The sequence below is a fragment of the Trachurus trachurus genome (assembly GCF_905171665.1).
Source record: "Trachurus trachurus genome assembly, chromosome: 22".
Taxonomy (NCBI): Eukaryota; Metazoa; Chordata; class Actinopteri; order Carangiformes; family Carangidae; genus Trachurus; species Trachurus trachurus.
Window position 1 is genome coordinate 4,831,144 of NC_139907.1, and position 12,700 is coordinate 4,843,843.

Sequence of the window (12,700 nt, forward strand, 5' to 3'; positions counted from 1 at the left end):
GAGTTGTTTTAGAGGCAAATGCGTAGCCAGAACTACATTCCAGACACGGCTGCTGGGCGGAGTGATTTATGAAAAGCACAAGTAGTTCCAAGTATTTGCTTCATGTGTCTTAATGTTACATAATTGTACATGATTATTTCATAGCGTGGTGGATTTCCAGGTCACAACTTGTCTACGAGAGCGTTTTTGAGTTGTTGGATTGTGTATTTGATGAGTTTGATGAGGGACAGGGGACCTGAACACCTCCATTGTGTTCACTGAGCAGCTCACGTCTCTGCCCCGCCGATCTCAAAACAACATGCACACATGCACGATAATTAAAGGTAATGCACCTACTGCTACAAGGCCGTAATTACCATATATATTGGGGGGGACACACCCCCCCAATATTCAGATATGCTCAAAATGTCCCCCCCAATATATAGCTAGCTGATTAAAAAATACAAATAAAAAAGTATCCCATGTGTAGCAAATTTACCGTACTTTCCGGACTATAGAGCACACCGGTATAAGTCACACCAGCTAAATTTTAAAAGAAAATACATATATAGGCTGCACTTGAATATAAGCCTCAGGTTTTCATGTTGTAACATGAGATATTTACACAGAAAGACAGTGGGGAACTGTGCAAGTCTTTTTGCTTTTCCGCTGTTTTGGTTACACTCCTCTCGCCCATGTGCATTTGTTTACAACGAAGCCGGCGGGACCGGATAACATTAAATAACATACCGGTATACAATGTTACAGCGTGTGTGTTTGTGTAGTCTTAACCGTCATAAACAAAAGATTACGGGTTACAGAGTGTGTCTGTGTGCGGTGTGCAGAGACGAGAGCTGGGACACTGGGGCGGGAAAAAAGTAGCGGCTTATAGTCCGAAAAGTACGGTATATATACAGTATATAGAAAGAGAGAGATTTGGTCCCCCCCAATGTTGACTCCATGGTTACGGCCTTATACTGACTATGGATTATGGCAATAGGAGACTTTAAAAAAAAAAAAAAAAAAAAAAAAAGGTTGAACTATCCCTTTAAAGTATGCCCGACACACGACAAGAACCTAAACGCTGCTCAGCTCAGCTCAACTAGTGGTTCCCTTCTTCCGACGCGCCGTGAACGCAGCGCCAGTCCAGGGGCGGGTAGTCGGCGCTAGCTGAGCAGTATGGCGGACGATGGAGACAGTTGGAGCGGACCAGCGGACACCAGCGGCGGGCAGCAGCAGGGGCCAGCGGCGGCGGCAGCAGCGGCAGCGGCAGCGGCGGACGAGTCGGACGGGTTCGGCCTCGGCGGGATGTTGCTGAACCTCGGTATCGTGGTCGCGGTGGCGGCGGTGTGCCTGGTGCTGTACCGGCGCTGGGGCAGGCGGCTCGTCGCGGACGCGGCCCGGGGCGGCGACGAGGCCTCGGCTCTTCCCAAGATGCGGAGACGGGACTTCAGCCTGGAGCAGCTGCGGGAGTACGACGGCATCCAGAACCCGCGCATCCTGATGGCGGTCAACATGAAGATCTTCGACGTGACCAGCGGGAAGAAGTTTTACGGGAAAGGTGAGAGCGAGCTGGAGGTTTCTCTGGGGTTAGAGGAAGAAGCCCCCATGTTGGCGGACATAACCTGCCGCTTTGTGATGACTTGTCCCGGGTCAAAAAATTTGGGCGCAAACCGTTGACGTTAGCTTAGCCTAGCCTAGCTTAGCTTCGCCTGTGTTTTTGAATGGGGATGCTGCTAGCTGTCAGCTAACTAGCTTAGCTTAGCTGTTTTTAATCAAAGGGGGTTGAAGGAAGGAAGGAGGGAGGGAGGAAGGTCGCTAACTGTTGCGGTGGCGTTGTTGAACATGTCTTGGACTTTATATTAGAAACTTTAAAAAGTTAAAAAGCTGTTATTACAAAAACGGTTTTTCACAGTAAGCAAGCTAGCCTGTTAACGTTAAGTTAGCTTGTTGACGTGCACACAGACACATACACACACAGACTGCACTGTCTGGTTTTGGTCTGGACCTGGTCTGGCTTGTTTACAGTGGTGGGACGGGCTCACCATGAATGGATATAAGAGTCTGTGCACGTAGATTGTTTTTATTAGCCCATAAATGCCTCATATCTGTTTGTATCTGTTGCGTTTTGTTGATATTATTGTGCAGAAAAGACGCGTCTTAGCACCTGGGCTCAATGTGCACAGTTGAAACACATGCCTACAGCTCTAGATTGGCTATACATACAAGTAACAAGCAAGAAAAAACAAGAAATAAAAGCACTAGCTCTCAGAGAACATGTTTGGAGCCCTACATGTGTTTTAAATGCCTCATATCTCTGTGTTTTTGTTGATATTATTGTACAGAAAAGACGTCTTAGCACCTGGTATCACTATGCACAGTTAAAACACATGCCTACAGCTCTAGATTGGCTATAAATACAAGGAAAAAACTAATAATAATAGCACTCCCTCTCCTAAAACATGTCTGGAGCCCTATATGTGTTTTAAATGCCTCATATATTTGTGTATTTGTTACTTTCTGTTGATATCATTGTGCAGAAAAGACACGTCTTAGCACCTGGACTCACTCTGCACAGTTGAAACACATGCCTACAGCTCTAGATCGACTATAATTACAAGGAACAAGCAAGAAAAAACAATGTCTGGAGCCTTTTATACAGCGCTACAGACTAACTTCTTTTACCAGCAGCACAGTGGCCACCTAACTTTAAACATTTTAGGAGCACAAGCAGAAAATGTAGGGGTGCAAACTGTAAATCATCGTCTTTCATGATCCTCACACACACACATTGTCCTGACACCTGTACTGTCTGACACATACCAGATTCTTTGAGTCATCCATCTCACATTTCATCAGTGTGTCTACAAACTAATAATACTTGCACACTCAAATTTTAGATTTTAAATGCCTCCGTTTAGAGGCGGTCTGAAGCCCTGCCTGCATGTGTGTTTAAATGCCTCATATCTCTGTGTATTTGTTGCGCTTTCTTGTTGTTATTGTGCAGAAAAGACGTGTCTAAGCACCTGAAATAACAAGTTAACACATTCCTGCAGGGCTCCAGGCTTTTGCCCCTAAAATTTGAGACAGTGCAAGTAAATATTTCACCTACGTGCACATGTGCAACCAGGAAATTCACTGGATTTTTTTCTTTTTGAAACGCTGGTGAAACGTGGAAGTGGCGACTCAAAGACTCGGGTATGTGTCAGTACAGGTGTCAGCAGGCCTGTGTGTGTGTGTGTGTGTGTGTGTGTGTGTGTGTGTGTGTGTGTGTGTGTGTGTGTGTGTGTGTGTGTGTGTGTGTGTGTGTGTGTGTGTGTGTGTGTGTGTGTGTGTGTGTGTGTGTGTGTGTGTGTGTGTGTGAGGATCATGAATGAAAAGGAAATGTGAATATTTGCTTTGCAAGTTGATTTATGCCCCTAAATTTTAAGTTTAGGACTCAGGAGCCACTGTGCTCCTGTTTTTTTTTTTAAAACACTGGTGAAACGTGGAAGTGGCGACTCAAACAATCTGGTATCTGTCAGTACAGGTGGAAATGTGGATATTTGCTTTGCAAGTTGATTTATGCCTCTAAATGTTCTATTTGCACTCTTTTCTGTTTGCAATTTTTAAGTTTAGGCCCCACTGTGCTCCTGGTGAAACAAAAGTCAGTCCAGAGCCCTGCACCTACAGCTGTAGATCGACTATAATTACAAAGAAACAAGCAAGAAAAACAAGTAATTATGGCACTAGCTCTTTATAAAACATGTCAGGAGTGAGTCCTGTATGTGTGTGTGTTGTTTAAACTAAGCTGTAGCTGCTACTCCACATTTTCTCTGACCTGTCTGACTCACAGATCACCTCTGTAATAAACTATTATTATTCAAACACACTCCCAGGAGACTCGCGTGTCACGTCTGCCATCCCATACCGACACACACCCACCCACACACACACCCTCACACACACACCCTCAGCCAAGTAGGCAGCTCTCATACAGACACACACAGAGCCACACTGGAGTTGGCATGGTCGTGTCTTGAAAGTTTTGTTTGACTTGTTCTTGGAGGTAAAAGTGTAAATATTCTCAGTGTTTATAAAGTTGTGGAGCGTGAGGATTGGGTGTGTTATTATGTTGCGTCTGTACAAGTGGGGAAACTTTTGCAGGGATTTAATCAGAGAAACAGCTGAAACAGGCGTTTGTTGTCGACAGTTATGAACTCGTAATGAAGGTATTTGTGTGCGTTTGGAGCCGGAGCAGCAGAAGCAGGAGCGCTGACATTTACAGCTGACACACTCAAGTTTTTCTTTCTCCCCTCAGACATTATTATCCAGACATAATTCTGTCTCTTCTTTTGTTGTGAGTGATTCAGGACATTAAAAACAACACAATGTGGATCTAATAATAGCCTGTTGGACCGACTGAAGTATCAGTTTGCTGCTGTATGTGTGTGTGTGTTCTTCTCAGGCTTCTCTGTGTGAAATAGGATTAGCGACCGACCGCTTTTTATCTATAAAACGGCTTGTTCGTCCAGTTGTGCAAGGTTAAAAAAGCACATCTAATCTTGGAGGTGATAAGGCGTCTTCTTTGCTTCATGGACTCTTTAACACAGCGCTTTGAACACCGACTGGACTGAGCTGCTTTTTCTTTTTCTTTTTCTTTTTTCTCCTGCTTTTCTGTTGCACAATTAAAAAGCTTGAGAACCTGAGGGCCTGCAGCGCGTTCACATGCTGGTCAGATGTTGTTCCTGTCGGGAGGATGATGAACGATTTAAAGGACTTCATGGCAGGCCCGGGGCGTTGTCAGAGAGAGAGCGAATCACCAGCTCCTTTTTTTTTTTTTTTTGAAGGGGAAATTAAACGATATCATCCAGAGAATAGAAGTGGGGAAATTCCTGAATAAAACAGATGAAACATGAAGATATTTCAACTATTTTTGGCTGAATATTTATCGGAAGAAGTTGCATAAACAAACCACAGTGTTGTTTATAACGCTGAATATCTGTGGTGTTGATAATGATGAGACTTTATCTAAAGCTGCAGATTAACTTCTAAACAAAGCACCGATTGATTTCACACACACACACACACACCAGAAGTTTTGATTAAATTAAGACGAAAACTGTCGACGCAACAAGTCTGCTTTTGTTTAACCAACAATTTGAAACGCAAAGTGAATCTGTTTCCACTTTTATAACATCTGGATTACACTTTATGCATTTATCCAGTAACATTTCATCCACATAATCATTATTTTTATATATTTTTTGCCGTGGAGAGATGAGAAGCAACAGAGATCTCTAAGATAAAGACAGATATACTGTATATACCTCTTGGATTATTTCTGACTCTGAAATATGAACGTCAGCCGTCATTAAGAAACAATCAGCTGTGATGTGTTTTGTTGCCGTTTTAATTCTCTGCTGATGAACCAGTCGATCGCTGCAGCTGTAACTGAACTCTAATGGAGTTTTTAAGACCAGTCAGAGTCGCTGTAACGTCTGCGAATCCCAGACCGCATCACATTTCATGTTGTAATATCACTCTCATGGTAAAAACAACAATCTGCAGCTCTGATTTGACTTTAGCTTAGTTTAGTTGTTGCTGAATCTGCAGTGAAGCAGCAGCAGCAGCATCACCTGACGGAGGCTCGCGTCAGTAGGTGAAGGGTTAAAACCTGCTGCTCAGCTGTGAAGTCGTATTTGTACAGTTTAACCACTTTTCTCTCGGTCGATCGGTTTAAAACCTTCAGCGAAGCGACACTGATCCTGAACCAGGACCTCACACCGGTTCATAATAACCAACGCTCACACACAGAGTCTCATTCAGAAAACTAAAGTCATTCATCCTGACGTTTGTGTTGTTTCTGTTTTCTTTTGTTTTTGTTAAATTCTCAGATGGTCCTTATGGCATTTTCGCGGGCCGGGATGCTTCGAGAGGCCTGGCCACCTTCTGCCTGGAGAAAGACGCCCTGCGGGACGAGTACGACGACCTGTCGGACCTCAACGCCGTTCAAATGGAGAGCGTGAGGGAGTGGGAGATGCAGTTCATGGGTACGACGATTAAGTTTAGGATTTGTCCAAGGAACAAAAAACACAACATTTTGTCATCCTCTACTGTTTTTTTTCTTTCTCCTGTGTTTTACATCTTGAACAACATGATTGTTATGATTAAATTAGGTCAATTTAAAGCAGCACAAAAGGCCTCAGTTTGCATCCACGTGCATTTTTAGATTCACTTCATATACAGAAACAAAAACCTGCTTCTACTTGTAGATTAAATGAAACCCGTTCCAGATTAACTGCAGGGCTGCAAATACCAGTAATAATCATCCATTTATATCAATAAATCTGATATAAGATCAAAAGAAAGTAAAAAATATTGTTTTAAAGTGTCTTATATTATCTGACCAGCTGAGCAAAACTAAAGATATTCGGATTTATATGATGTTAAGAACAAGAAAAGCAGCAAAATTCCACATTTAAGAAGATTAGTCAACGACCTAATTAAATATCCAACCGAAAATTAATCAGCTATTTTGCTAATGAGAGAATTAACTGTCAGCAGCAGTTTAATATCAGATCATAAGAGAAGCAGAAAATCTTTAAATCCAAACTCTGAAAACTGAACAACATCATCAAGTCAAGGGTTGATGGACCAATCACTTCAGCTCCATGTTACAGTTGGGTTTTTTTTTTTTAATGTGCTGTTGAAACAAACTCTGAGAGAATTTGTGACTGAAAAACTAAAAATATCTGAAGCTGAAACAGGAAACGGTGAAAGTGGACGTGTCACAATCGAAGTGTCACAATACAGATGGGCAGATGTGTTCAAGTCCTCTCGGGACAGTCTGTAATTTCTAAAATGCGCTTCACCTCGAATCACCTGGTGTTTGATTTCAAAGTCAAAGTGTTCAGGTTTTGTTTTCAGTCTGATTTTGGACAGAACTGTCTGAATGAATCAATCGACGTGAGTTTAAACGTAAAGTTGGACTGAGCTCTGAGAAGCAACCAAACAAATTACTGACGGTGTGTCGTTCATCACAGTCCGGCGTCCGCTCTGATGTTCAGGGGAAACTGACTGGACTGTGAGGAAAAGTTGTACATATTTCTTTTTATTTATATATGTTTTTATTAACCTTCAACTTTTACTTGAATTTAAAGATGAGACAAAGCTTCTTTTTTTTCTATCTCAAAGTTAATTCTTGTGCCAGATTTCTCTAAATTACACAAACAAGACAAGTGACAAAGATGAGAGTAACAATAAAAAGTGAAATGTAAATATATGAGAAAAATATACCACGATAAAATACAAGATGTAACTACTTCACTAGTCAATGTAAGAAAAACATTTTCATTTAATTGTTTTACTTTAAAAAATGTCAGAAAATGGTGAAAAATATTTGTCTGTTTCCCCAGAAACAAAGAAACAAAGCGTCATAATAGTTGTTGATAGTTTTAATGAATCAAGTGACAGGAAGTAGATTAACTGTGGCTCAGAGGTTGCCACGACAACTTGAGGTGGTTGCCACGACGATAGAGACCCCCCAGGCCGAGGCAGAAAGAAACTTTGAGGAAAAAGGGCGATTTTCTGCCTCAGCGCTGGTCTCACATTTAGGCTTTTTCTGACAAAACTGTAGCTCCTATCAGAAAAAGAAGCAGACCGTGGTCATCATAAGGACTTCCTGAACGCTTTGATATGACTTTGGTGTTTCTACAGTAAATATTTTGGAAAACTTTGCAAGTTATAAACAGGGGTCACTTCTGCTTCTCTCAGAAAATCTTTGTATTAGAGTCAATGGGGAGCAGGGGGAGACGTGGCCGCACTCACAGGCTCACAGTTTAAATTCTGTAAGTCTCTCTGCTTTGTTGAGCACATTGTTAGAAAGAGGACAACCTTGTTTACAACTGTGGAAAAAATCATGTGTGTAGAGTGTTATTTGTGACCGGGAGCAGCGTGGAAAGAGAAAAGTTTTAGACGATTTCAGACAACTCCTCCCACTCTAGCCGATGATGTCATCCACTCGAGCCCGAACATTCCGCGCAACACACACCCATTATAATCTCAACGTTTCTCCAAAAATTATCATGGTCATTGAACAGTGATTGATTAAAAACTACAATACCTACTGAAACGTGGATTAATACACTAATAGACAAGACTTGTGTCTACATTTTACAGTTTAAATGGAGTCTCTAGGTGAAAATATGCCGGAGTAGCAGGCGTTTGAACTTATCTTTTGTCATCATACCCCCTATTAGGAAACTAGAGCCCCAGGTTGAATTTACCTGGAATTGTCCTTTAAGGAGCTTATTGTACATAGCAGAACAATTAAATATGATATGATGATTTAAAAAACTGTAATAACCTTGGTAACTCGATGTTTTGCCGTTGCAGAAAAGTACGACTACGTGGGTCGGTTGCTGAAGCCCGGGGACGAGCCGTCGGAGTACACGGACGAGGAGGACATCAAGGACCACCTGAAGCACGACTGAGCGGTACCATCACCACGCCGACCAAAGCCAGGAGCCCCAAACAGCTGCGACAGACCAGAGCCAGAGCAGAACAGACCGCCCCCAGACCACCACCGCCTCCACCTCCTGCCACCACCTCCTTCACCTCCTCCTCCTCCTCTTCCTCTTCCTCTTCGTCCAAAACAAAACAAAACCTTCCTCCTCACCTGCTGAGTCTGTCCGGCGGCGTGGCTCCTCCTCCTTCTGGAAGGACGACGGGACTCGAGTGTGAACGAACGAACGCCCAGAACCTCCCTCCTTCCCTTTCCCCTCACTCACTGCATCCTGCAACACGATGATGACCACCGACAGAAAAGTAAAATTGGATGGAAACGGAGAGACGAAGAGCGAGAAAGAGGAGGAGGAGGAGATGGAGATTGAGGAGGAGGAAGAAGAGGAAAACGAGGAGGAAAGGGGAACGAGGGGCTTTTTTTCTAAACTAAAACAACATCTTTTGGGGGCGAGGTCGAGGTCGAGGTCGAGGTTTGAGTTGTGCCACTTGATGTATTTGAAACAAAATCCTTTTAAAAAGAAAAATGTCCAGGGGGGAGAGGAGAGGAGAGGAGAGGAGAGGGGAAGAGGAGAGAGGAGAAGATGAGGACACGTGTGGTTGTCGTGGTCGCCGCTGAGTGCTGGACGGAGAGAAACGCGCTGGTCAGGGACGGACGGACGGACGAAAGGATGGATGGACGGACGGGGAAACAGATTTCTCTCCTTTTCTTTTCTTTTTTTTTTTGGTTTATGTGTCTGTTTTAGTCACATTGCAACTGAAACTGCTTCAGCTTCGGACAGCTTATCTATCTATCAATCAATCAATCAATCAATCATCTGTTCCTGTTATTTTTGTTCTTTTTTTTCTTCTTTTTCTTGTTCTGTTCATCAATCACCCCCCCTCTACCCACCCTCCCTTGATGAAAAAGAGAGAAAGAGAGAGAGAGAGCAAGAGAGGGCAGTGCTGTGGCCTAACCAAAGGTAATTGGCAGGGCGTTGCATCTTCCTGTTGTGTTCGTTTTGTAGTGTATGCACTACTTTAGTTTTCTTCGTTTGTCACCATGTGATTGTATTTGTTGAGTAGCAGAGAAAGAGAAGAGGCTGTAAAGGCTTTTTTTTGTGTTATTTTATTTTATTTTTTTGTTTTTTTTCTGTTTTTTGGGATGGGTTGTTGGGGTTGAGGTCCTTGCCATATGATGAAAACCTGTTTTGAATCACATCAGACGGACTGGGATCGCTACCGATCGGGAACACAAAAAAAAGGGAAAGGAAGATGATGACGATGAAGAAGATAAGGCAGTCCTAATCAATCGACTCAATTGTTTACATGCCTCACAAAGCCAGCTGCAAAGTCTGTAGACCCCCCCCCACATACACACACCTTTGAGAAAACAAACAAAAAAGAAAAAAGAATGAAAAAGAAAAGAAAAAACGGTCCAAGTATTAATAATTGTGCCTTATTTTGTTTGTTGTGTCAGTCCTGACTGGTCGAACAGAGGAGGCGAGCGAAAGAGAAAGACAGAGCGAGCGAGCGGATTGGTCGGTTTCTCCTAGACTCACACCCCCACCCCCCGAACCCCCCCTAGACTTTTAACGAAGGTAAAACAAACAAACAGACAAACAGTCGTCCACACACAAGACAGTAACATCCACCCCCCCACCCCCCACCCCTTCCCCCCGCCGCCACGTCACAAACTCTGTAAATAAAAAAAACGTATGAATTACTCAGTGTTACTGCCATATTTATGTAGATGATGAACTCCATATACGTATAATGCTATAATGTCGTATCGGCCAAAACGCGCCGGTCAGTGTGTCTTTTCATTGGTCATTGGATTTTTTTTTTCTTTTGATGAATAATAAGAATTAAAAAAAAACAATAGAAAACAATTGGTTTATTTAATTGATTTTCATTTTTGAAATACAAAAAAGTCAAATTGAAACATTGAAGCATTCTTCTTTTTTTTGAGTGTCAAAGAGCAAAAACTGTTTAATTTTCATGTTCTATTTCAAATAACAAAATATAAAATCTCTATACAACAGAAATTAAATTAAAAAACAGACCGAAAACACAGATTTTTTTCATATTTTGACACCGGATGTTGTCATTTTCAAGGCATGAGCGTCAATGAGCCCGACAGTACCTGTGTGTGTTGTTCTCTAGGCCAAAAAAAGCTGCACATATCACACAAGTGGGTGCAGAAGAGGATTTTGAGCTGAAAATGGCAGAAACTTGATGGGAGTCCCCAACGTATCTGGAGTTAGAGGTGGAAAAAGTCATAACTGATCTAGAAAATGTCAACTTCTGGTGTTGGAACATGAAAAAAAAAAATTAAAGGTTTTTTTTTTTTTTTTTTTTTTAATTTCTGAACATGAAAATCAAACTGTTTTTAAAATATAGTTATGCTCTTTGGTACTCAAAAAGAAGAATGCTTTGTGTTTCCATTTTATTTGTATTTCAACATGAAACATGAAAATCAAATAAACTCATTCAAATATTTTTTGTTTTTTTTAAATTCACATTCATCAGAAGAAAAATCCAATGACCAAAAAGATACGCTGACCCCAAAACCCCCCATGGTTCGTGTGTTTCCGTTTTGTTCTGTTTGTTTGTTTGTTTTTCTTTGTTTCTTTATTTCTTTTCTTTCTTTTTTTTTTTCCTTTCGGTTCTGAACTTCTTTTTAAATGTGTGAATTTCCAAAAAAGAAAACAATACACAAAAAAAAACTAAAAAAAAAAAAGAAAAAACAAACAGGAGTGTTGCAAAAAGTGCTGCAGGGCGGGACCGGGAGCTGTTCTCTTGCGATTTTTTTTTTTTTTTTTTTTTTTTCTTTCTTTCTTTTTCCTTTCTCGGAGACGTTGCTTATCCTGTAAATATTATCTATCATTTTATTAAAAGCATGTGCAACAACCAAGCAAGTGAGCTATGCCGAATTCCCACCACGTCATGTATTTAAATGTTGGGTGTGTGTGTATGCGTGTGTGTATGCGTGTGTGTGTCTGCGTGACCGAGGCAGGAAGGGATTTGTTCATGCATAATAAATCGATTTGGTTAATAATTGAAGACGTATGGAGTTTATTTGATGAAGACGTGATTGGATCAATACCAGACGGTGTGTTTGCTAACAAATCAAACAAACACATTTTCTCCTCATTTTTGCAAGTAAAACCAACTTCTCGTTTCAGTTTCAGTAACAGTAAGAAGACGAAGAGTCGTGGTGAGATGATGAGGTGGAGCTGCGGGCGGCTCCCAGCTCCTGGATAAACTGTTATTATTGAAACCAGATGTTGTTGAGGAGCACAGAAGGAAAGAAAAGAAGTTGAACCAGAAACAAAAACAGATGAGGAGAGGAAGAGTTTTGAGAAAAAAAGAAAATCATATGCAACTAAATATAGATTTCAATATGTAAAATAGCATTTTTAACATCAGCAGAGATTAAATATTTATTAGGATCAATAGGAAAATGAGGAACAGGGCAATATAGTAGAAAGAAAATGAAACGTTTAGGCTTGAGAAATGCAAGCTGGTATGTATGTCACATCATTTAATTGAATAATAATGAGTTTAATCTGGAAAAAAAGTAATAGATTTGTACAGTAGATACCAGATACCCTCTCAAAATTAAGGAAAAAATTAGATAAAATTCACTGAGGAGCGCTTCCATGTACATTTGTGTTTTTCTTTTTTATACTAATAGTAGCCTACACTTTAATCTACTTTTTTGAAGTTTTGTACAATTTGTCTTTCAACTAGCTGTTGGACGTCCGAATTTCCCTCATGATCAATGAACTATCTATCTATCTATCTATCTATCTATCTATCTATCTATCTATCTATCTATCTATCTATCTATCTATCTATAAATGTGGAAATGTATTGATATGGAACAGAATAAGGAACAAAACATAACCTTTTTCTTTTTTTTGCATCCTGTTTATTTGTCCCTTTTGAGCCACCGTAACATTTAGTTTGACTCATTGATATTAATGTCCGGACACTTTTAGGGGACATGTAGGCTATCTTTCTTTCTATGAACCACAACTGACTCATTGAACTGTGCACAGACATGAGAGAGGAGGTTGTTGTGTGGTCACTGCACACACACACACTCACACACACACTATAAATAAACCGGCTCGCCATCAAAAACTACAGCGGCTCGACAGCGCCCCCCGTTAACGCTCTGGTTGATCTCGGTACTGCAGCTGCTCACTAACTAACAGCTCTCAGCGTGTGT

The 12,700-nt window shown here is 41.3% G+C and overlaps 1 protein-coding gene across 1 annotated transcript; it reads left to right on the forward strand.

Moving 5' to 3' along the window:
• Positions 1-1,139: 1,139 nt before the first annotated feature.
• Positions 1,140-8,590, forward strand: pgrmc2 (progesterone receptor membrane component 2). The gene is made up of 3 exons (XM_083998979.1): positions 1,140-1,540; positions 5,856-6,011; positions 8,356-8,590. Exons 1-3 carry the CDS (start codon positions 1,159-1,161, stop codon positions 8,451-8,453), a joined length of 636 nt encoding a protein of 211 aa, XP_083855105.1. The 5' UTR covers positions 1,140-1,158; the 3' UTR covers positions 8,454-8,590.
• Positions 8,591-12,700: the final 4,110 nt, after the last annotated feature.